Source organism: Melozone crissalis, unplaced genomic scaffold, assembly GCF_028551555.1.
Source record: "Melozone crissalis strain CALT ecotype California unplaced genomic scaffold, PUWL_Pcris_2 ptg000027l_1, whole genome shotgun sequence".
NCBI lineage: Eukaryota > Metazoa > Chordata > Aves > Passeriformes > Passerellidae > Melozone > Melozone crissalis.
Genome location: NW_026535805.1, coordinates 73708648 through 73734712, shown reverse-complemented (window position 1 = coordinate 73734712; position 26065 = coordinate 73708648). Strand labels below are relative to the sequence as shown.

At 38.8% G+C, this 26065-nt stretch overlaps 1 protein-coding gene across 6 annotated transcripts in view; it reads left to right on the top strand.

Moving 5' to 3' along the window:
- The first annotated feature begins 3428 nt into the window (after positions 1 to 3428).
- Positions 3429 to 26065, top strand: part of DOP1A (DOP1 leucine zipper like protein A) — a 61056-nt gene continuing 38419 nt past the window's right edge. For 3 of the 6 annotated variants that reach the window (XM_054279179.1, XM_054279174.1, XM_054279175.1), the window contains exons 1-9: positions 3450 to 3497; positions 4471 to 4566; positions 15003 to 15194; positions 16311 to 16492; positions 18711 to 18881; positions 20217 to 20406; positions 21005 to 21103; positions 22201 to 22300; positions 24649 to 24758. In XM_054279179.1, coding sequence (XP_054135154.1) covers positions 15057 to 15194; positions 16311 to 16492; positions 18711 to 18881; positions 20217 to 20406; positions 21005 to 21103; positions 22201 to 22300; positions 24649 to 24758 — 990 coding nt within the window. In that variant the 5' untranslated portion in view covers positions 3450 to 3497; positions 4471 to 4566; positions 15003 to 15056. Of the gene's footprint in view, positions 3498 to 4470; positions 4567 to 15002; positions 15195 to 16310; positions 16493 to 18710; positions 18882 to 20216; positions 20407 to 21004; positions 21104 to 22200; positions 22301 to 24648; positions 24759 to 26065 lie in introns of all 6 variants that reach the window. The other 3 variants (XM_054279180.1, XM_054279177.1, XM_054279176.1) reach the window with 2 other exon arrangements.

Here is a 26065-nt window from a genome sequence, read left to right as displayed (position 1 = left end):
ATTTTTTGTTCCTCTTTCCCTCATCCTCTAAAACATCATTGTCTTAACCCACAGCTTTTCATGCTTCTGCTCTTCTGGTTCTACCCCTGAGCTGGCAGCTGGCTGGGGTCACCCCATCACGACCACAAAGTTCAGTTTGTGCAGAGGCCTCTGCTGAGACTGCTGGCAGGCTCCCCAGTACTAGGGACTGTGTCCTGTGGCACCACTACTCACCCCCTGCCTGGTGAAAAAAAACCCTTTCCACCCTTTCTTGCAGCTTTACAAGTCTTTCTGAATTCCTCCTGATCCATGTGCACCAGCTCTTGAATGCTGTCACATTGAACTCGTAGCAAACTCAGGCAGCTGCTGCTCAAGAGTGAGGTTTTCTACTGCCTCTCATGAGATCTTTTATCAAGAGACTATAAGTGCACCCTGACATGCCTGTGTGACTTTCCCTTACCCTATGAACACTGTCACCACTGCACACTTCATCCAGGATGCCACCCTCACTGTACCTAAGAGGTAGATGCTCAGTGTTCAAGGACACCAAGGAAAGAAACTTTCACTCAGAAAAAAGGAGTTTTTCTGCAATGTTAGAAGTGTTTACTTTTTAAGAAGTCACAAGACCCTCTGTGGTTGCAGAGAGTTATTTGAAAACATGATCTGCAAAGCTTCAAACAAATAGGCAAATTTGCACTTTTATAGCAATGTATGATCAAATACAGGCTTATAGTGAAATAATCCTCAGTCCTTGGAGTTGTCAAAACCAAGTAGGAGAGTCCCAAAGAAGAAAACGGAGTAGGACTAGATTTTGTGAGGAAAAAATACAACAGGCAATAGACAGTTTCAACTGAGTTATTTTGTTGTTTTTTACAAAGCATGAATTTACTGAAGTATTCTAACATGGGACTGTACTGTCTACATGCTGTTCTGAGTGTGGTGGTGTGGGGTTCTGTTGTTGTTTGTTTGTTTCCTTATGTTTTTAAGGAAGAAAAATAATTAGTCCAAATTGTGGGTTTCATTTCCAATTACTTCACAAACAAATTTATATTGTGAACTAAATTGTTGTGGACAAGTAGGTCATATGTCAAACATAAACCCCATGTAATTATAGGAAAATTGACTCCTAGTATTAGTAAAAGGGCCTTTGATGTTACAAAGCCTTACCCAAAGCTACGAAGTTATGAATAATCCTAAGTGTTCACAGGGTGTGAGCCTCACTTATTCAAAATTGTCTATTATAGGTTTCTCACCATTTCTGCTGTGAAAAAATTACAGAGAAAGGAAGGTAAATTTCCTACAGAGCAAGTGCATCTAACATCAGTGCTGCACCCAGCCCAGTATTTTGACTCTAACATCAGTAAAATAAGGTACTAATAAGGAAGAGCTCCGTAGTGTGGTTGTTTCCAGGTACTTCCCCTGTGGGGACATCCCTACCCAATTCCTTCAGTGTTCACTTATGGATGTGTTTATCATCAATATGAATAATGTATCCTTCAACCTACAGATAGTGTCCAAGTCCCCAGCCCCTGGTGCCAATATGTTCTAGAAGTTTTCTCCTTTGCAGCAAAGAATTTTCTGTGCCTCCTCATTCTCATACTGTGGGGGTTGGTTAACAACAACTTTGTTGCCTTTCATGATTTTGTAGAATTCAATCAATCCTCTCCTTTGCTTTCTGTCTCTGCATTGAACAGTCACAGTCATTATTGCTCTTGCTGTAATATAGCATGACATCTCTCCCCAGTGTCTTTCCCAACTTCTCTATATCTCTCTTGAGCTGTGAAGACAAGAATTGATGCCATAATCAATCTGAGGCTGCACCAGCCTTTTACACAGCAGCCAAACAACTACTTCTGTCTTGTTCTCAATATTCTTCCCAACAACATGCAATGTTTTTTTGATTGCCACTGCACATAAAGTCGATGAGGCAATTTGAAAGAAGTGTTTTGGAGCTCTGAGCTGTAACTGCCACTACTAAATTCAGCACAAGGGAAGCTTAGACATCCAACCACTCTGCAATGCAGTAGCATGTGAAAGCACATGGTCAGTTATGGACAGTCACTTCCCTCTGTGAAGTCCACCACTGTTAAATAGCTCTAAAAGCACGACCAACCTAGTTAAAAATTACTTCTCAAAGGCATTTATAAGTATCTTCAAAGAAAAAAAAAAATTAAGTTACCATTTTAATAAAAATACATGACACGTAGAGTCCTACTTGATGCCTCAGAAAACCAGTGGAAATTGTCAGCTTTCCAAAAAGTTACTATTTTTCATTTACTGATTCCTGGTATAGTTTAATGAGAAAAGGAATTGCATTTACTCTTTATTATTATCTCAAGTCTGGAAAATAAAATTAGACTTCATTAAATATTGGCTGGCAACATAAGTCACTGAGTAGACGATTTATAAATATGATGAGATTTTCCCCTGGCAATATTTTAGAAATATGTGTCCTCAGACAAAGCCTAAAATATTAATCATGTAAGCTGAGCACACCTTTTTTTTTTTTTCTCTTTTGCAGTTACTCAAGTAATTTATAACCATAAGCTCTGTTTGCTATTATGAAGCTTGCTTAAATTTGAGAACTGTAATGATGACTTAAAATGAACAGATTACAGTCTAAGAGCTGTACCCTTTGTACTGTGGAACTGGCCAGTTGAAAAATCACTCTTGCAATGCAGTAAAATGTCCTTTGAATACCGTCCTTGTGGGCACCCATACACTTTCATGTGTAGTAAGGATTCAAGCATACTAATCACAAGAAATTTTAGAAAAATCCCATTACAGCTACTGCTAACATAAGGTAATATCACATCATGGCATCACAGACCAGTTTGGGTTGGAAGGGACCAGGTGAGGATTGGCCTCTTCTGGCAGGCAACCAGAGACAGGACAAGAGGACATAGTCATAAGCTGTGCCAGGGGAGGTTCAGGTTGGACTTCCAGAGGCAATTCTTCACAGAAAGGGTGGTTAGACATTGGAATGGGCATCACATTCCAACGGAGGTGTTTTAAAGAAAGACTGGACATGGCACTCAGTTCCACGGTGTGGTTAACATGGTAGCGTTTGATCGTAGGTTGGACTCGATGATCTTAGAGATCTTATCAACCTAATTGATTCTGTGATCTTAGAGATCATCTCCTTCCAACCTCCGCTGCCGTGAGCAGGGACACCTTCTACTACAGCAGATTGCTCAGAGCCCCATCCAATCTGGCCTCGAACACGTCCAGGGATGGGCCATTCACAGCTTCCCTGGGGAACCTGTAGCACTACAATTTTCTAAAGAAGCCCTCACTTTCCATGTTTACCTGCGCTGTATTTGGTAAGCTCAGTAGACATCACGCGAGATAAACACGCACTCCCGCGGAGCCCGCGCACCTCGCCCGCGTCCCGCCAGGGGGCGCAGCGCGGCGGAGCGCGGCGGGCGGGGCGGGCGCGGCGCGGGGCACGCCGGGAGCTGTCAGGGTGGCGCGGGGGTGCCGGTGGCGGTCGGGCTCTTCCGGCTCGGGTCGCTCAGGTAACGCCGCTCCCTCCGCTCCTTCCCCGGGGTCTTGGTGCCAGCACGCAGCGCGGCCCAGCGGCGGCTGCTCCCGCTCCCGCTTCCCTCCCTCCACCCCCGTCGCCGTTCCGGTGTTGGGGAAGGTGCGCGCCTGGAGCCGAGCTGAGCCGGCCCTCTGCTCTGCTCTGCTCTGCCCTGCTCTGCTCTGCTCTCCCCTCCCCTCCCCTCCGCTCCGGCACCGTCGTGGCGGAGGGCGGGCGGGCCGTACTAGGCTGTGTGCGAGGGGCAGGTGCTGAGGAGCCCGGGGAAAGCGGTTATGGCCTGTTAGTTACGCTGCATCCATTGACCTGTGGCACCTGTCCACGCTCCCCACCGTGCTCTGTCCCCCCGCAGCGCGCCCGGGTGAGTTTCGGGCTGTGGAGCCTCTGCCCCCGCCCGCACCGGCGGCGGCCGGCGGGGCCTGGCTTCGCCCTTCGTGGTGGAGCTTCCCCAGGGAGCTCTTTCCGCCTGCCCGGGAAGGAGCTTGGCGTTGGGCTGCTAGGGTCGTCCTGCTTTGACCTTGAGCGTCCAGGGGGCTGCGGGCCTCTTTTAGGTGAGATTCCCGGTTGCTGGAGTTACTGCGTGTGGTATTTGGAAGGATACATGGGACATACGGCTGTCACTGGGTTGTGTGATGCAGGGTTAAATTTCATCTGTTGATGCAGAGATGACCTTAAATCTTGTGATGCCCGTTCGAAAAGCGTAAATATATGACAGCTTCTGGTGTTAAACGTTTTTCAGAAATAATATATTCATACCTGTGACAATAACCAGAGAAGCCTGAACAATTTATCTCTTTAAGTGACCTAAAATATGTTAGATATGAGGTGCAGGTTTTAAAGAGCTTATTCTGGGTGACTCAACTGTTGTTTTTGTTGCTGATTGCAGGAACCCTTTCATTCCTAGATCTTCTTTCAGTATGCAGTAATAGTGAAAGTGTTATTGTTCTCAGGTTAACTGCAGTGTTACTGACATCTGAATTCCAGCTGTAGGAGTGTGAAGAGTTGAGAAGACTGTATCTAAGGAGTAACAGGCTAGATACTTGCAGGTAATAAAGGGCTGCATTATTAGGTTGAAGATCCTAGTATCTTCATTTTGCTGCCAAGGTTTGGCCTGTGTTAAATACTTAAGCAGGCCTGGCTATCAAATTTGCTCTCTTTGTTTGTAGGGGTTTTTTTTTTTGCTTGTTTTGGGGTTGGCTTTTTTTTTCTGTTGTTGTTTTTTGGGTTTTTGGTTGGTTGGTTGGTTTTGGGTTTTTCTTGGTTTTTTTTTTTTCATGTCATGGTACCTTTTCAAAAACAGGATGGAATACGGTAGACCTTTTGGTAACAGTGTGATGCCTAAATATTGTGATTATCCAAAATGTACAGTAATTTTCAAAATAGTGTGTATGAATGTTATGAGGGGGGATGTCAGTTTGGAAACAGGCAGAATATTTACAGCATAATTTGTGATTTTGTTTTCATTGACATGAGAATTGGCACTTTTGGTAACTAAGCAGCCTGTAAGTGATGTGGGGAGAGGCTGCATTTCTAACTCACTTCCCAACTTGTTGGTAGCACCTGTGATGGTAGATATTTAAACAGCATTTTGCACAGAAAGGGTATCTTATATCTTCCATTGCTGGAGTGGCTGTGCATTTGAGTGGATGGTTCTGTTCACAACATAGGCAGTGCTTTTCCCGTGTAAAATTATTGGCATGCCATGCAGACCATTAGAAATGCTCATTGCAGGCACAGCAAGCTGTGTGGGTAAGGTGGTGCTGTGGTTCAAGCCCAGCCAGCAGCCAAGCCCCATTCCCCTACCTGTGGTACAAGGGAGAGAATGAGAAGGATAATTGGAAGAAAACTCATGGGTTGAGATAAGGACAGGTTAATAGGGAAAGCAGCAGACACACAAGGAAACCACAGCAAGGAATGAATTCACCCCTTCCCATGGCAGGCAGTTGTTCAGCCATGTCCAGGAGAGCAGGGCCCCATCACACCTAGTGGTGGCTTGGAAGAAAACACACACCATCATTACAAATGACCCACCCCTTCCTCCTTCTTTGTATGCTAAGCATGATGTCATGTTGTCTGGAATATCCCTTTGGGCAGTTTGTGTCACCTGTCCCAGCTCTGTCTCCTCCAAAAATCCCATGCACCTCCAGCCTGTTCACCAGCATGGCAGTACAAAAAGTAGAAAAGGCCTTGGCTCTGTGTAACCCTGTCCAGCAATAACAAAAATATCTCTGTATTATCAACCATGTTTAGCACAAATCCAAACCAGCCCTCTACCAGCCACTGTGAAGAAAATGAACTGTACTCTGCTGGTGTAAGTGGGCTCAGCCTGTAATCTCCTGCCATTGTTTTCTGTTTGAATACAAGGAGGACACTTCCCTGTGTTCATCACCAAGAGAGCCTTCAGTTCTCTTGGCCACCGTTCCTGCTGTCCACCTTCAATGTCTTCTTGCTTAGCCAGGAATGACTGCTTGCTCTGGGTTGGCTGGCTGAAAATGCTTATTGATATTCTTTTCTTCCTTTTCTCATTTTTTTGTCTTTGGTGGAGCTCTATTATGTTAAATCTGCAGTGTGTAGAAGAACCAAGAAGAGATATGAAGTGTGTTGTTAAGAACCTCTGTTTTGAGAAGGGTTGAAAAAAGTAGGAGATAGAGGCTGCACTAAATGATGCCTGCTAAAGCATGAAATAGGAAAATGGAAGTATTTTTTCTGTATGCACATAAATTGTCTTCCAGATTAATAACCATGTTGCTCTGACTTGTAGCTGAAAAGAAGCTGAATGATAAATAGAAACAGTAAGTGATGTTTCCCTCTGAGAGGCCGGGGAGAAGAAATACTGCAGGATCAACCATTTTCTCCCAATAACTGAAACTAGAAATGAAAAGGAAACACCAAGAAGAATCAGTAAATAGTTTTACTAGTCAACACATTCCTATTTTTATCAGAAACTTGTAGTTCAGTATAAGCATTAAAAAATAATTAGAAATCAGGGAATGGTGCCTAACTGGGTTTTTCATTTGCAGAAATTGTAGCAAATTTAACCTTTTATTTATGTCTTTTGTGGCTTACTTCTGAGGATAGGGAGAGTGAACAACTTTTGGTCCAGGCACCATTTTCAGAATAGTCAGAAAAGGATTCTACTTTACAAATTCCTTTGAAATCTACCTCTGGAACTGGGAAACCAGATGCATTGTAAAAATGTAACCGCAGTCTAGATAATGCAGAGATATATGCACAACGTATGACACTATTTCAGAATTAAAATCAGAATAAAATTATAGAAATTAGTTGAAACTTGAAATTAATTAATTGCTAATACCTTAGACCTCAGGGCATAATAAAAAAGGAAGATGGACCAAGTCTTACCCAAATGCATTGCATTAGGTTATCCAAGTAAGGTAAGGAAAAGGATATGAGAGCTCCTGACTTATGCCTTTGTGAAAAGACCTATCAGGATCATTTGGAGACAGAATGTTAAACCCACCTGAAGCTACATATTAGCACAATGGGTATGGATTAATGAAAGGCTATTGTGAGCAAAGAATAAATGAATAAACTACCTGGCTACCACTTTTTTGTTGCTAATATGGTAGGTTCTGTGTTAAACTGCGTATCAGAATATTTTGAGAAGTCTCAATGTGAAGACACAGCATTACCCTGGAAGCAAAGCTTCTCTCTCAGTACAGAGTACTGCAAGTGTAATGTAAGACAGTGAACCTTGTCCAAGTCTTTTCTTTTGTGTACTAAGCTGAAAAGTGTCCTGAAGTTGGCAAACTCTCCTTTAAAACAAAGTGTAAAAAAAAAAACTTGCAAAAAATATAACTGTAAATGAAGTGTTTCTTGTTTGAATTTATTTCATTGTTATGTTTGCTATGGATTTTTTGCTGTTGTTTATTTATTTTAAATGTTTTACATATTAATTTGACTTACGAATTTGACGAGAGTATGAAATATGCAAGAAAGAAAAAGGATAGCTCAAGATAAGTCTCTTCTCAATAAATGCTTGGAAAAGAAAAGCTGGCTAGGTAAAAAGGAATTCTTTTCAGAGGGAATATAGGGACTATTTGAAGACATGAGGCTGAAACACACAAAAGCGAAAATAAATTACCATTTATTTAAGTAAGGCTGTCATGTTCCTGTGCTCAGGCAGCTGGAGAGAAGATAACTATTTAATGTGGTGTACTTATCAAGCACTACTCGACAGGGAGGGCAGGGTGTGTGTGAGAGCTGGGCAGTGCTGTGCCAGGGAGGGCAGTGTTCCCAGGCCAGGGGGTGTGTGTGAGAGCAGGACAGTCCTGTGCCTGGGAGGGCAGTGTTCCCTGGGCAGTGCTGTGCCAGGGAGGGCAGTGTTCCCAGGCCAGGGGTGTGTGTGAGAGCTGGGCAGTGCTGTGCCAGGGAGGGCAGTGTTCCCTGGGCAGGGGTGTGTGTGCGAGCTGGGCAGTGCTGTGCCAGGGAGGGCAGTGTTCCCTGGGCAGTGCTATGCCAGGGAGGGCAGTGTTTCCAGGCCAGGGTGTGTGTGCGAGCTGGGCAGTGCTGTGCCAGGGAGGGCAGTGTTTCCAGGCCAGGGTGTGTGTGAGAGCTGGGCAGTGCTGTGCCAGGGAGGGCAGTGTTTCCAGGCCAGGGTGTGTGTGAGAGCTGGGCAGTGCTGTGCCAGGGAGGGCAGTGTTCCCTGGGCAGTGCTATGCCAGGGAGGGCAGTGTTCCCTGGGCAGCGCTGTGCCAGGGAGGGCAGTGTTCCCTGGGCAGCGCTGTGCCAGGGAGGGCAGTGTTCCCTGGGCAGGGTGTGTGTGAGAGCTGGGCAGTCCTGCTGGGGATCTGGGAAGGCACAAAGCTGCCGGCGCTCACAGGCGGTGCCGGAGCCACGGCGACGGCGCGGCTGTGCTCGCACCAGGACACTCGTTCTCCCTGTGACAGGGCTTTTCCAACCCCCTGAACTTGTGGTTACCATGCATGTGGCTATGGCAGGTAAATTCCTTCCATATCCTGTTCCGAGTAACCCCAACAGCCTTATGGCTAATATTCAGTCTCAGGAGCTCTTTATGAAGGTGAGAACTGACACTGGGATGATGTTGCAGGTTTGATTGTGGATAGCTGAAAAAGGCCCTACCAGCTTGAGGAGCGATCCAATCTTTTTTTGGAGCATGGCAACAGTTTCTTTTGGTCCAGTAGTTGATACACAATATACAATGTTACACATAACTTTAGAGTAGGGATTTTATGTTTCTGTTTAGCTTGGTATTGTGAACGTGACTGGTGACTCCAGATTATATTTCATGTTCTAGTGGAAGGTGTCCCTCCTCATGGCGGAGGAATTGGAGCTAGATGTGCTTTATGGTCCCTTCTAATTCAAGACATTCTATGATTTAAAAAAAACCTTCCTAAATATTTGTTATTGTTCAAGTGTCAGCTGTGAGAATGAAATAATTATTTTTAAAACGTCTTTAATCAAATTGTTTACACTTCTCTGATGGTTGCACTCTGATGGTTGCAACACTCTGAACACTTGTCAGGTTGAGTGAATGGTAAATTTTAGGGGTTTTTTGGGTTTTTTGTTTTGTTTTTTTTATCTTCAAATGTGTAATTGAATATGAGGGAAATAGTGACCAGTTCTAGATTTAGACTGACATATTGGTTTTTCAAATACAGTGGTCAACAAAGGGAAGAAGGGGACAAAACAAGTACTTGAAAGTAAGTGTGGAAGAATAACCACAATTTCAAGGAAGCTTTTTCCCATTTTTCTCTATGTTATGTAGTTCTGACTTAAATTGCCATCTGTTTTTTAGTAAGACATGTTAGATGTTTAGCATAATTTAGAATAAGAAGCAAGGTTATCTGGAGCTTTGTTGATTTTTGGATGTAAAATGATCACTGATTAAGCTATAACTTATTGCATAGATAATTCAGGAATCATTTGTTGTAAGACAGGAAAATGGGGAAAAGTTATTTTAGTAAGAAGAAAATATTTTAGTTAATGGTTGACCTGAGCTGTAAGAAAGAGGCAAATCATCATCTTTCCTTTACTGAGTGATATAAGTTCAGATCTGTGAAATCTGAATATGTGATTTGATCTCATGAAGAATGATACTTTAAAAGTAGAGACTCTAGTGTAAAATTCTGGCATTTATGAAGTGCAAAAGTACTTAACGTTAGAAAAGATGATGTCTGTTATACTTTGCCAGAAACACTAAGGTATTCCTGAGCAGTATGCAGGCAATGGTTGATGCTCAAGGACTGAAAGAAAAGAAACCAGAAGTGTTCCGTTGGTGGGTCTGGAGTCAAAATTAAAATTTCATTGCAGTATATCAAACTGTTTTGTAGTTCACCTGTTATATATTGAGAAGCTGTAATAAAATAGAATTGAATAGAGGGTAAAATTGTCACCCTAAACTCAGTTTCTAAGAGGCAATTGGAAGATATATGTTTTTGTCCATGACAGCGAGAAGTCTTTGGTCGCTTTCTTCTCCCCTCTGATAAACAGACATAGATTTGATATTTTTTTTAATTTCAGAGAAATTGTGCTCTAAAGCATATTTATTTAGAGTTTGTTTATAATTGTAAATTTGTTTTATTAAGTAGTAACTAGAGCAGCCAAATCCTTAGAAGAGTTTGTTCCTCTTTATGAACTCCTATCTAGTGTAAGCCACCCTTTGGAAGACCATATGACAGGAATAGCAGAAAGAACATTTTACATAGCTGATTGTACTTGCATCAAACTGTGCTCTGTGGTAGGTTTATTCCAGTCTTTTTTCTGTGAAGAACATGGAAAAGAAGGAAAAATGTACTTATTTTCTGTTTACTGACAGTTTGATTTTTTCTGTAATAATAAATAAACTTGTTTTGTAGCTTTATAAGTAAGGAGGGTGCACATCCAGTTGGGTACCTAAGCCAACCTCTGTAGTACAAGCCATAGGTTTTCTTGCATTTAATTCTTTTTTGATATAATTCCCAGGAAAACATCTTGTGTTGATTTAGAAGTTGCCAGTATGTGTAATGCAGATTATTAAATAGATTTGAATTAATTAAATTTTGTTGTGAAATTTGAACACTTAGAGCTGTTTTTTCTGTGGAAAAATATAATGGGCTGTGTCCACTTGTGAATATGACTAGGTAGAAAAGTGTACTGAGAAGTTATTAATTACAATATTAAATCTTACTAAGTGTTGTAGACTGTTGAAGGATACTAATGACATAATGGCTAATTATAGTTAATAATACTGCTAGGTGGGGTTCTTTTGTTTTGTTTGTTTGTGTAGTATGGGAGAGATTCTTCTTTTGTTATTCTACTGAGTAGCAATTGGCCAAGTTCAAATGGTTCTTATTCTTCAGAAGACATCAGAGATTCCTGTTTGAAAAATTCTGAATAAGAGGACTGTGGAAACTCAATCTAGAAACAGTGTAATTAGTTGTTATTGGAAAATCTTTATCTGTGGTTATAGAAGAATGTATGTATTTTCTGTATATGAATTTTATCTGAAGAGTCTGGTGTGGGATTTGCAAGACTTATTTTGCTATTCATGTTGTTAAATGCTTCTGAGGGGAAGCAAAGCATAATAAATTACCAAATGACAAGGCTTCTGTTTTCTTTGTATTCAAATCTGTGTTTGTATTGAGTCTATTTAAAGACAAATGTTTTTCTGCAGTTGCTGGCTTAATATGTGGGCACCATACACAGCTTAAAAAGCAATATCACTACAGTGAAATTAGAATTTTTTGTCATCTGCTTTTTAATTGTCTACTACTTCTTTTACTGTGCATCCCATAGCCACCTTTGAAATGGTGCACAATTTAAAAAATGCCTTGGAATATTGCATTGCAAAGCAGAAACCCTGAGGAATTCAAAGGAGCAAGCTTGTGAGCTCAGATTCTTACAGTACTTGGGAAAAAAATCTTGAGATTTCTTGAAGTGACTTGATGTATGCAGATTTGTACTCCACAATCAGCCACTGGACCTGTACCAGTATTTCAGTATTGCAGGTTGGTGTGAAACATAAAAATAGAGCAATTATCTGATGCTTGAAAAATGCAGGAGTGGAATAGGAGCAAATCAAACCTGAAGAGGAATTTTGGGGTAAAATAGATAAGGGAGAGCTTATGAATCAAGTCTTATAACCTTGTGATTGAATCAGAATAGAATCCAGATAAAAGCTGCATTTATAGAATTGATTTGGTGATGCTGCTGTTCCTCTCCACATTCCTTTGGCTTCAGTGAAAAACATTTAAAGCCTCTTAAACAGGTGAATAGTTTGTGTTGAGGCGAGACAGAAGGCACTGAGGTGCAACAGCTGTGAAGAATGAGCACTTGCTGTGCAAACACAGCTGAAGCAGTATTGTTTGAACACGAGTTGGAGGAAAACCAGTACCACCTCATCAGGGAAGGGAGCTGGAGGCTGCTCTATGCACTATGCACAACCCTCAGCTGAAGAGCCACAGCCCCACACACCTGTGTCCTTGTCACAGTCATGTGCAAGACTTCACAGACATCCAGGGGTACCCAGAATTGAGTGGTTTCCATATTTTAATCCACACTAGAAGGTGAAGTAGAAGGTAGTAAGTGTCAGGACCTTCTTCTGCAATCACTCATAATTTAAATATAATTATATAAAATTATTTGAAAGTGTATTGTACATCTTCCTCATTGATAGTAAACTTTCCGCTGGGACAGAAAGCATATTTGCTTTTTGACATTCATTTAAAAAGTCATGGCCATCTAACAGGTCAGTGATTGCCTGTGCCAGGCTCATGAGAATGACTAAACCTTCAATCTGAGACACTTGACTCATCTCTTCTGGTATACAAAAAGGGAAAAAAAAAGCCCCAATGGATGGTTCTCTTCATATCTTTGTTTAAAAAGAGAAACAAATAAAGAACACTGCAAGGAAAGTTGGCCCTCATGCCAAATGGTGGTTGTGTAATGGCTAGATAAATGCTTTGTTCTGTAAGCGGTGTGATGGTGTAGCAGAAAATGCTATTTCTCAATTTTTATATATCAAATTTTATTATTTAACTCATTTTTTCAAACTAGAAAGCCATGGAAGAATAAGATTGTGATACTTCGAAATAAATAGACACTACCAAGCTTTACATTGTATTGAAATACCAGCTGTAAAATCAAATGTTTTTATTTCTGCATTTTTCTTATAAATGAAGAGAACAGGAAAGTATTGATAAGAATACATTATGGAAACATGGAAAGATTAAAAACTACATTGTGGAATATCTTCAGATTAAACAAAAAGAAAACCATAGTAAACAAGTTTATTTTCATGGATGAGAACACATAACAATTGACATTCCTGTCATTTTAATGATTGTAGAATAGAAAAAGTCCAAGGTTTATTAAAAAAAATACATACATTTATGTATTATCCTCTCTGGGTGCCTCACTTATTATGGCTACTTATGATTTGTCTAAACTTGAGATTTCTTTGTGGGAAAAAGTATGCAAGAAATTCTTTGCATAAATTCTTTTTTAAAAAAACCAACATTTTTGAGATAGAAAAGTGAGACCATAACTGTAGAGTACTAAGAAAACAGTGGTGTTTTTTCTTTTCAGTACAAAACTTCATGATGATTATATTTGCACAGCCAGTGTGCAGTAGACTTGTCTAAAAGTACAGACCAAGATGTTAATGTATGTTGTTTTCAAAATTAATGGATTGTTCTGATTGGTTTTTAAGTCTGAAAGGAAGCTACCTGTTCAACCCTGTGTTCTACCTGGTTTGTTTAACCTTTGATAATCCTTTATCAGGCCACTCTCAGCTCTCAGGTATTTCAAGCACTTGAGGAAGACAGAGCCTTGTCTCCCCCTCAGCCATAAGTGTTGCATTTATGCTTTAGCTGGATAAAAAGGATTCTGATGCATTCTTCACTCAAAAAGAATTATTTACTGTGTCAAGTTCTTTCCCCATCCACCATGCCTGGAAAAATTTGAATTGTGCTGCTTTTATGTGTTGGTTCTTTCTTCTTTTTTCAGTGTTAATACTTTATTTCACTTTTGGAGATCAGGCCTTGGTGGTTGTGCAGCTGTCTCTTTGAAAAATCTGTTGGCATTTTACAAGTTTTCCAGAACAAGCCTGATCTTTTTTGGGATTTAATTCAAAAATGGTTATTATAAAATGAAACCATGTGAAAAGGGTTGGTTTTGGGTTTTTTTTTTTAACTTAAAAGTGGTATCTAAGTGCTTTATGCCTGTGAGATATTGTGAAATCTATCAATTTGACACTCAATGTGTTTTTTAAATAATGGTTCGCATTTCTGTTCTGTCTTGGAGACAGTTTGTCATTATTACTCTGCCATCAGAATCAAGAGTCCAGAAACCTTGTAATTTTTTTGCCTTTTTATTCACTCCTTCCATCCAGCTCTTTTCATTTTGTCTGCCACTTTCTTGTTTTTCTCTGTCCTTGCAACTTTCCTTACCATACCCAGAAGAAAGTCTGATGAATACTAACTGCTTTATACCTGTTCCATGGTTTGTTTGGTTTTTCAGTCATGCTTCAGCCTGCACTGCTGCATACAATTTCCTTCCCATTTCCCTTTAATTGAGACAGAAGAGAACAGCATCTGCTGAATGTGAAGTCTCTTCTAAAGCCAAGTACAAAAGAGATCTCAAAAAGTTTCCCCCAATAACACCTCCATGAAAAGGGGCACCAAATCTGCCTTTTTCACAGATGTGCTGCAATAGCATTTCTCGTTGAGTTGTATTTGCTTGTGGTAAATGTAGCCTTAAAAGCTCTTTTCTTTGAAAAGGTTAATTAACCTCTGCGATTAAAAAAAAAAGTAGTCCATGACCTATAAAAGTACAGCATGGTGTTTCTGGAACTAAAATATCTTAATTACTTGGTGTAGACTACCGCACAATGAAAATATATTGGGCAAATTGCAAAAGCCTGTGATTACAGAACACTGGTAAACATGTACTTTTGTTGTACCTGCATGACAATAAAATGAAAACAAAGTAGGGTTGCATCACTGGATTAGCATAGCAAGTCTTGTAAAAGGAAGTGTTTATGCACAGAAGTCCTCTTGAATAGTGTGTAACTATTGTATGTATCCTTCAGTTTTGTCTTCTGCTTGGAACTGATTCAGAAAGATTGATGTCTTCTGTTTGCAGAAAAGCTGGTTTGTTGTAAGATGGGGATTTCTGGTGATTGACCCAGAGGAAGTAAAAGAAAATGAAAAATCACTTTATTGCATTGTTTAGAACAAACAGTGCTTTTTGGGAGAGAAAATGCATTATTTTTCCAGGGATTTTTGTTTGGCTTGAGATGTTGTGGTTTCTTATTATTTGTTTGGGTTTTTTTAGTAGGACTTCATGTTGAATATGTGTTAAATATTTGTTAATATTTGTTTACAATGTGTTAGCTTTTGTTTATGGTTTGTTGTAACCTGATTACAATTTTTTTTTTATGTCTTTGAGGAAAATGTAGTGCTGCTTATACATATTTTAACAATCATTTCAGGACTTTTTCCTTTTAACTTTTGACTAGGTAATGTCTGTACATGAATTGCAAGCTGGTCTCTAGCGGGGACACCGTGGGAGGATGAATACGGAGGAGCTGGAGCTACTGACTGATTCCAAGTACAGGAACTATGTAGCTGCTGTTGACAAGGCACTGAAGAACTTTGAATATTCCAGTGAATGGGCAGATTTAATATCAGCCCTTGGGAAGCTAAACAAGGTATGCCTGACAAGTGCTCTTAAAAAGACTCAGGAATTGCAAAAGGTTCTGGTGTAAAAGTACAGAAATGCGAGGTTCCAGCCATCTCCTGCAAATATTTCAGCATTCTGAGCTGAATGTTGGGTGTGTGCATGGAGTAAACAAATCAAACACTTTTCTTTCTAGAGTTGAACCCTTTGTAATTGGAACTATAGGGAGAAGTTATTTACATTTCTAGTGGAAATAAATGCAACATCCCTTTTATTAGTAATATTTATTTCTAATATTGTTCAATGTTATAGAAATAATGTGAAAAATAGTACTGGTATAAATATCAGCAGTAGTTTTATGAAGCATAAGTTTTAAAATGAGGCTCCAATCATTTATGGACCAGAGAATGCTATTGTTCTGATTCATTTTAACAGTTAATTTTAATGGGCAATATCATTGAAATCTTTAATAGCACTTCACAAATGCATACAGATTATGATATTCATAAAAATCTTGTTTTAGTCAGTTGTATGTGTTTCTAGGCAGCCCCACTCAGGAAAATGACACTATAGTTGGAAGTGGCATCATTATTTTGTACAAAATCTCATTTCTTTCTCTTTTTTTTGATTGTAGCAGTTCTTGCTTCATGTTTGTGCAATGTGAAGGCTATGATATAGAGAAAAAAAAATCAAAATATGTAAAAGCAACTTGTTGTCCAGTTCTGAAGTGATTGCATAGTTTCAGACAGTGGTAAAGTTTTGTATGTGATCACACTCTTTAAAGCTATCCCAGACTCATGACCCACAGTTTATTAGTCCTCTTTGAGCTAGTGATAATGGATTTTATGAAATGGAAATAGCAATTTTTGTCCTCAAATGGATGAGTAAATGACAAATGGACAAGCTGTAGGCAAGAAGCCCATTACAAGCGAAGTTGCCTTGGCAATATTACCTGTAATGAGTGTATAAGTGAAAAGCATGGCAAAGAAAAGGCTCCACAGCAGATTTTAATGGCCTTGGCTTTTTTCTTGTAACTTAGGTTTGTGTGCTGACTTATGAAACACATCCAGGATTTCCTTTATAAAATGTGCATTTGATGTTTAACATCTTTTGTGCTGTTTTTCCTTTTTTTGTGCTGGTTTGCCAGGTGCTGCAGAACAACGCCAAGTACCAGGTCGTACCCAAGAAGCTGACGATAGGCAAGCGCTTGGCACAATGCCTGCACCCCGCTCTGCCGGGAGGGGTTCATCGCAAGGCGCTTGAAACATATGAGATCATCTTCAAAATCATTGGGCCAAAGCGCCTGGCCAAAGATCTGTTCCTCTACAGGTACAGTATTTTAAACAACTCCATTCCAAATGTGTAATCAAGATCCTTTTGTTTTCCTGCATTTTATATTCGCAGTATTACTTTGTTATATAGCAAGAATCAATCAGAACCAATTTCTTTCCCTCATGGTATTGGTGCTTGCCTAGTATTTTTCTTCTCAATGTTGTATAACAGAAGAGAAACAGATCACCTAAATTTTTATTGGGAACTGATTTAGTGCAAGAAAACCTGGAATTTATTATTTTTTCATTGAAATGAAGTGTTGTGTCTCTATGTACCATATGTATAGTAATTAAAAAGTTAGCTCCTCATTGTATTGACATTACATTTTACTATTTTAGGTGTTGTTGGAAAAGAATCTGAGTATAGTTTGTTGCAGAAAACTGTATTATCAAATTAATAGAACAGAAAGATTTTGTTTTGTTAGCATGGGGGGCGAGTACAAACTTTTTCTCCGTCTCCGGAACTGATGATAATAAAAAGGAAGGATAACCTTGAAAAGTTAAGTTTAGTCAGCATATACTGATTCCTAGACCTCCATGATGAGGTGTACATTTTGGGTTGGGTAGGGTGGGCAAGACATTAATTTATTTGTTATAAAATTAATAGAGGGATGTGTGCACACTGTCACAGGTTTCCTATCTTTACCTGTCCCTAGAGATTAAAATTTCATTGGTTTGAGAAATAGCAGGAAAAAATGGAATTCTGTTTTGGAAGAAAAAGTGTGCATTAATGCTTGGAAAGAAATTGCATGCCTTAGCATCAGCTCTTCTGTCTTGCATGGTCATGATGCTTATATATAATCACATTGAGGATGGGAGTGTTTCAGTTCTCTGTTTCCACATTGTAAAAGACACTGTGAACTCATAGCTCATATTTTGTGCTTGTACAGTGATTCAGTAGCTGCAAGATCTCATTAACACTAAGTTCTAGGGTAATGGAAAATGCTACCTTGTATAATCTAACTAAAGGCTATTGTTACTGCTGCTAGGGCAAAGACAGACATTCACATTAAGGCATTATCAAAGATTCCAGTATTTGTCATGAAAGCAGAATGCCAGTGTCTGAACATCAGATCTTGAAGTGTGAGTAATAGCCTTACAAAGAATGACTGTGGGTTAGTGTGCTGCTTATTGAACAAAAAGACATTTTCTGTAGAAAAAAGAAGCCAAATGACAATGGTTAAGGACAATTTCTGCTAGTCAGATAAAGGCAAAAAACATTTTTACCAAAAGTTTTGTATTTTGGAACAAGTTTTGTAGGGTTTTTCCTATATTATGGACAATACCCTACAAACATAGGTATTTCTTTTAATAGTAGATTTGTAGGTAAAAATTTTAGGACCCTTTCCTTAAAATTACCCGTTTTACTGTTCTTTGATTTTCTTCTTCATATATCAGGGTCTTCTAACCTGAGTCCTCAATGTGTTTGAAAATTGAAGTTGTCTTCACATGCATTTGATTATTGGTACAGTTTGTAATAATTTATGATATTTAGTAGCAGTAGCAAGTATTATTTTAGTATCTATGTAACTTCTTCTTAGGAGATCACTTTTATAACTTTCGTGAACTTACACTCACATTCAAGTAAATTCAGAACATACTTCCAGTTTTTTCAGGCCCTTACAGGCTGTGTTATGAACAGAATTGTAAATAGGGTTTATTGTTAGTTTTAGAATCTGCTTTCAGACTGAATTTCCAAATTTCCAAAGTAGATATATACTTTGATGCTACTTAACAGTTACCTCAAGGTTACTTGCTGAAATAAAACACCATGGTTTTTCTTTCAGAAAATTATTTCTATGAATTTCCTCAAATTGTTGTTATCCAGTCTTGGTTTTTTTATCTTAATAAGTGCAAAGAAAATGTATTTTTAAATACATTTTCATTGTGATGTGGTTCAGTGTGGGCAAAATTAACATTTTCTTATGCAGAGATGCTTCTGGTTTATCATATTTATTTTATTGGCGAAAGACATTAATCTCTAGGCCTTCAGTGCTAGTTCTCACAATAGTAATAAAACTCATAAGTCTTGGGGTACCAACCTGTCCATCCAAAGTCAGTCACATTGTGTGGTTGTCTATGCCCATGCACAATTCTAAGATAAAAATCTGATGCTTATAATAACTATACTGGATGTGCCTATAGCAGTCTTTAGAGAGAAATAAAATTGTCACATGAGAAGCTTCTTTAAAAAAGGTAAAATTTATTTTTCACAGTTCTGGACTATTTCCACTCCTTGCCAATGCTGCTATGTCTGTCAAGCCCACATTATTGAGTCTGTATGAGATTTATTACCTCCCTTTGGGGAAAACGCTGAAACCAGGACTGCAAGGACTGTTAACTGGGATTCTGCCTGGGTTAGAGGAGGGATCAGAGTATTATGAAAGGTAAGGATACTTATGTTAATAAGGTGATATGCTTCATCTGGGGGTGTTTACTGTAACTTTTCACTATGTACTTGTATGTGGATTTTATTGTTTTCAAAGTGGTTGCTTTTAAATTTGATGCTGTCATATTGCAACAGAATGGTATGGTAGGAGGTTCTTAGCATTAATTAGGAGAAATGAACTGTTAGTTGTTCCTGCTAGTAGTTATGGAAAGGGAATTGGCATTAAGCAGGCTTACTGTTGTATGCCAGTCTCTTCTCCCAGGGAGCAAGCGAAGAACAAGAGAAAAGGGCTTTAGGTTGTTCCAGGAGAGGTTTAGGTTGGATATTTAGAAAAATTGCTTCACTTAAAAGTTTGTCAAGCATCAGAACAGGCTGCCTGGGGAAGTAGTGGAGTCACCATGCCTGGACTGGAGGTATTTATAAGCCATGTAGATGTGGCACTTTGGGACATGGTTTAATGGTGGATTTTGCAGTGTTGGGTTGGACTCAATGATCCTGAAGATCTTTTCCAACTTAAACAATTCTATGACTCTTGATATGGGTTGAAATACATAGCTGCAGCATCTGGGCTGCTGAGATAGCATCTTAACATATTAAAGGATGAAGTTACACTCCATGACTTGGAATTCTTGGAAATGTTCACATGCTTACATGTTCTTGATATTTCCAATTTCAGAAACTTGAATTTTCACAACTTGTACATCAAGAGCAGTTCAACACTGTCTTTTTCTATTTCTGTGTAGGCAGACACACACACACAGTGTAGCTGGCATCACTACAGCAGGGAACAAGGTCTATCCAGCTTGCCTCCTGGGGCCTGCCAGAGGGTGGAGAGGTGCTGCCACATGAGTTGGAGGAAATGAGGGCAGGGGAAGGGATTGCTTGTGCTCAAAGAATTAGGGTATTTTTATGCCACAGATGGACTCAGTGCAAGGAATGAGAGGGCAAAAGCCATCTGCTTTGATTCTTTTCTTCAGCAGCTATGCTTTCCTGGTGTCTGTCTGAAACCTCTGTCTGTAGCAACACTTGACTTAAAGCAGCAAATGAAGGAGTTATTTGGCTCTTTGAACATAAGGAGTACATAAGGAATATATAAAGAGAAGCTGTGGGCAAGCCAAAAGCATTTTGCAAGCCAGATTGGTCCACAGGCTTGCTAGCTGGATTGCTCTGTTCAGGCTGCATTATAAGCTTCAGTGTATAACTGGGCCTCTCTTGGTCTCTCAAAAGGAAATTCTGACCTTCCTGTAACAATTAATCTTAATACTTTTAAAACTGGGGGCAGGGGCAAGATCTGTGATATAAGCCCTGATGGAGCTGGCTTGTTCTGCTGCAGGACAAACACACTGCTGGAGAAAGTTGCCTCAGCTGTGGATCAGTCAGCGTTCTACAGCGCTCTGTGGGGGAGCCTCCTCACCAGCCCCGCCGTGCGCCTGCCTGGCATCACTTATGTCCTCTCCCACCTGAACAGGAAGCTTTCCATGGAGGATCAGCTCTACATAATTGGCAGTGACATTGAATTAATGGTAATGTTTTCATGGAACAATAAACTTATAATAAGTAACAACATTGAAGTTACTTATTATGTAATGTATTTTGGGGGGGGGGGGGGAGGGATTTAAATGTGTTCTCTCTCTTTGAACCTGGCCTTTGAAGAGATAAAATGCATGTTTATTATAGCTCCAGTTAAACTGATGTTTTGGTGCATGGTAGGAGAGTTTCAAAGCTGAATTAATGTATCAGAACTGCTTAGGTTTTGTGGAAAACTTTCCATTCATTACAGGCTTCAGCTAAAATTGGTTGAGTTTTGTTGCAATTTTTGGTTCCTTTTTTTTCTTAAAGATGTAGAGAATAATTTTGTCTTTCAAACTTAAGATATTCATTGGTAATATTCAAAAAGCAAAAGCTGTTTTTATAGTTTAGGGGATCTGTTGATTTTATATTTCCTCAGTTATGAAACTTTTAATTTTCCTGTTTTGTCTTGTTTCAGTATTCAAAATTTAAAATCACTTCATTTAGTACTTACCATTGTTTGTAAATAACTGTTCTTTTTTTAAAGTGCTGTCTTACATCTATCTCCTTAAAATAATAACTATTCTGGGGGGGGGTCTGCCATTACTTCAGGTGGAAGCAGTAAGCACTTCAGTGCAAGATACCAGTGTTTTAGTACAGAGGAGCACATTGGACCTTATCCTATTTTGTTTTCCTTTCCACATGAGCCAGGTAGGTTATTAACATGAGAGATGAATTGACAAATTCCTAAATGTACTTCACTTCTTAAGTCAGTAGCAGTATTTGGTTGGTTTTTGTTAATGATTTTCTCCAAGCTCCAACAAGAGTCACATGTAGGAGTTTCTCTGATAGGTTTGGCTATTCTCATCTCTGCTCTTCTGCTTTTTAACTTGATGTGTTGACTTTGAAGTTAACTTCTGTGTATGTAAGCTTGAATTATGTTTAATCTATGCATAAGCTTTTAATTTGCTCCAGTTTGATGAGAAAGTAAATTTGCAAGTTTCCAATTCCCAGTGTTCAAAATAAGCAAAAGTTAATCCTCTTAGCACAACAGATTCAGAACACTAGAGAATTGAAAATGATTTTTGGTTTTGAGTGAGTGGTTAGCCCTAGCATTAGTGGGAGACAGACCTTACAACTTCTAGATAATTTTTTTTGGACTGCATTTATTGTTAGTTATATCCTGTTTTTAAATGATCTATGAATTATTTAACTCCTAGAAGAAAACTTATACAAGACTGATTCTCATCTTTTCAGAAATTAGGAAAAACCTGCACTTTTATGTAAGAAAGAGCTGTGTTCTTGCTTGTGGAAGGACTTCATTCACATTTATCAGTTACTATAGGAGTATTTGGAGTGTCTCTATTTAGGTACTGAGATGTTGAAATTATCAATACAACATTTTTTCAATATTAAAACTTACACGAGCATTTAAAATAGTAAGAAACTGAAAAAGTACTTCAGTTTTTTTTAAACTGGATTTTAAGAATTTTTTTCCAAAGCTTTTGCCTCATAGTAATATGAAATGTCTTGTAATAAAAAGGAGCTGTTAGTCAAATCTGTTATTTTTGCTGTTTTTAAAGGGTGTGTGTTAGTATGTAGTATTTACTCCAAACAATAATCATATTTTGGTTTCCTAAGAGCAAGATTGTGTTTTCTTGTACTTCCACATGTAATTCCACATTTCTTGTGGAATTCAGAAATGTCAAAACATGAAACTAGCTCGGTTTTAATGAGCATTATGCTGCTAACACAGAAAAAGCATTACTTTTCATAGTTAAACTTAAATGTGTTTCCAACTTCTTCAGGCGACGCGTCCGGACATGATCAGAATTTTGTCGGCAGCCCTTCACGTAGTGCTGCGCAGGGATATGTCCCTCAACCGAAGGCTTTATGCATGGCTCCTGGGTAGGTTTGTATTTCATTCCAATGGCACTAAAAGTGGAGGATGGGCTGGATTTTCCTTATCAGTGGAGATCATTTTTCCAATATTCTTTCTCCACTACTGTGGAGAAAGAATATTGGAAACATGAAATACTCAATTTCTTTCACAAGAGAGAAAGGCACTTTTTATGGACATAGAAGATGAAGAATGCCATCCTGGAACTCATTCCTGTCATGTAAATTGTTGATGCATTTTTCTCTAACAGCATCATGGGCCACATTCAAGGGTAGAGCCTGGTGTAGTAGGCTCATGGAAACAGGCACTCTGAAACTTTTTCTCTGAAAACATAGACTGGAGAAAACAGAGAATAGGCATTATAGAGTGTAAATGGTAGTTGGAGCACAACAGTATAGAAGATAGTGAAGAATGCTGAAGAGCATTGGTATTACAGTATGCAAACTTCAAACTTCATTAGATCTTTGCCTGATTGAATTAACAGATCACCAATCACTTCTCAACACCTTTCTGGAGTAAAAATTGAGTAATTTGGAATACAATTCTACCAAATGACAGAAAATCAATACAGTACAAATTTAAATTTGTATACAAAACCCGCATATAATTAGAAGAGGGTAGCAGAGAGTTACAGCTATTAGAAGGCTCTTGACCATTTAGAGAATAGTTAGAAGACCAGAGATTAGAAAATTTTAGAAAAAAATTACTCTTATTCAGCCTTGTTATTTTAAGGAAATGAAGCCTGTAGTCACATGAATCTGATTAGTTACTCTTTAAACCCATTTTGAAAGAAGTCAGAATCATGGAAGTTCCTAAGTGTGTCCCAGGAGCTGGAGACTGAATGAACAGACATGAAGTGGCTTCTGTACTTGATATGTGTTGCAGTCTGCTGTTACCTTCTTTGTTTAACTTCCCAGCTCACCAGCAAGCACATATGTGCTTCTTGGGCTACCCAGAACCTTGCCCAGCTGATAGTTATGATGTCAGAGGCAGGTAGCCTGGAGTGGTGGCTGGGGACGAAGGATATGAGTAGCAAAGGGCCCTGAGAGAGAGCTGAAATTATGAGAAGGGTAGAAGTCAGCAACAGTGTTCTGCATGAGGGGCTTGGTTGTGTTGCTGTAGTGGTTTAGAAGTTAAATATGAGAAAATCCTGCCTTCTTTGGTTAATCATTCTTCAAGACATTGACTTGCAAGGTATTAGTCTTTTAAAGAAAGACAATGAAATGCAGTGTTGTGCTCCATACCTGCATTTTCAAATCTGGGGAAGAAGTAGTTTCTAGATTAAACACTGCACTCATGTTTCATCTAAATTTGATGGATTAGATATGTCTTTTGCTATTATTGAAAAAGGTATTTCATGTATTTAAAATATCATGCTGCTTTTTTTAGTTGTAGAATCTTCGTATACAGCTATTTCATGAACATAGTCTCCACTGAAAGTCATACAACTTTGGAGAATACTTTTACAGTGACTTCCATGTCCTGTGTTGTGAACAGCTACTTCATCTATTTGCTAGATATTTGAACAAACTTTCCAACAATATTGGATTTTTGCATTTTTTTTCTTTGGATGTTGTGCTGCTTTTCCGTTATCATGATATTCTATTCCTAATATAAGACATTGCAGATGGAGATCAGTTATGTTGAAAGACTGTCTGAATTCTTTTGTTCTGTATGGAATTATTTAATTCTGGTGTGTGCTATTCCTTCTTGTTGTTTTACAGCTAGAGGTTACCTATTAACATTCTCTGTGAATAGAAATGGCATACATCTCCTTAAATCAGGTTATCTTAACCATTGTTAACCAATAGATTTTTTTTTCTTCCTTAAACCTATTTTTTGTGCAATTAAAAACTTACTGGGAAAAGAAAAGAAATTTACATTACAAAGGTCCATCTTGTTAGTATAATTTTGAACTAAAAAATATTTTTGTAGTATGACTGGTATTCTTTCTAACACATCACTGTGTTTTGATGATCATCTCTATATACTTAAAACATTGAATTTTGTGTTCTCGTTAATATTGAAATATTTTTATGTGACAGCTTGTGGCTTTATTTTAAGGATTGTGGGTTTTGCAGTATTTGTGAACATTTTTCAATTGTACGAGATGTAATTGGTTGATAATATTGCATAAAACGAAATTTTTGTTATTTGTATGCAAACTGCTTGTGTAAAAATATAACTTAGTTTCCCTTATTAAACTCTATAAAATCATCTTTTTCTTGCCGACATGACTTGGACTTCATACTGGTAAGTTACCAGTGCTAGTGTGTGATTTCTAGTTTAAAGAAATTGGCAATGTATTCTATTAAACGGCAAATATTTATCTGCTTTGTCTTTTGTTTGCTTGAAGGTTTTGATAACAATGGTGCCCTTGTAGGACCCAGAAGTACAAGGCACAGCAATCCCGAGGAGCATGCCACTTACTATTTCAACACCTTCTCTAAGGAGATGTTAGTCCAGGTAGCTGTACAGTTTTATTTATACAGTTTTCTTGGGGCATATATTTTTATAAACAGATCCTGATCAAAATTGCTTTAACTTTATCTTTTGACTTGCCAATGCAATGTGACAATGTAATCTTGTCTTTTTGTGATATTTGTGTCCTATTCTCCCAAAACATTCTCAGTGGAAAAATGAGGACCTCTAGAATAGCAGAATGAACAGAACAAATATTAGATTTCTCCCTCTCCTTTTTCACAATGAATGAAGCATACATGGGTGTTACTTGATTATGAACGCAGCACACTGAAGCCTGTTCTTTCATGAAACTGAATTAGAGAATTCTCTTCTGTAGATATGGGAAACTCCTCTGTGTCTTGGGAATCAGAAAAAAGTTATCAAATGTCACTCAAAATCTGTGTTAAAAGGGTCTTTCTCTCCCCTAGGGAAAGGGAGCGTCTTCTGCTCTCTGTTGGCAGCCAGGAATAGTTGAGAAAATTGGCAGTTAAACTAGTTTACCCTTAAAGCCTTAAAGCCTTCCTATGTGAGCTGAGATCACTGGTTCTAAGAATTGTGCTGCTTTTCTCACAGTAATCGAAATACAGATGTCTTTTAAACTTCTGTGAGTCTGATATTGAAGTCAGGGAGACATTTTATCTTTAAGGCAAATTGATAAGGTCATGGTTTTTCTGAGTCAGAGCTGTGATGCTATGTATGGGAATGGCAGTGGCAATGCTAACAGTAGTAGCTGACAAGAATATTCAGCTCATCCCAGTTCAAAGCTGACACCCAGCACAGAGCTAGCACCTTCAATTTTATCTGAAAGTTGTGAGATCTGCTGTTCTGCTGATGAGGAAGAGCCCTCAGAATTCCAGTATTCCACAGCAAGGACCTTGTTGGCACTCTCTCACCCTTCGCTTATCACATTTCTGCCTTCCTTAGCAGATGATTCAGAAATTACTCAAATGTAAAGGAGAGGCCTGAATGAGATACAGTTTCACCTGCACCTTATATAAAAAAGCCATGGTGAGCTTTCAGCAACATTTAGGCATGGTTAATAGTGAAGGTCTTTTTAAATCTGTGCATCTTTCAAACTTAATCAGTGTCAATAAAGCTTTTCTGTCAAAAGAATATGGACATCAGAATGTATTTTGTATATGCCTTGCCTATACATAATACAAATGACATATAGCTTCTGAAACCTTTTGCTGTCTCTTGAAAGACTTGTAAAGCATTGCTCTTTTCTGCCTTATTCTCTAGCAGTCTCTTTGTGTTCTGTTTTATCCAGTCAACTCATATCTTATTCACAGATACAATGTACTGATAAT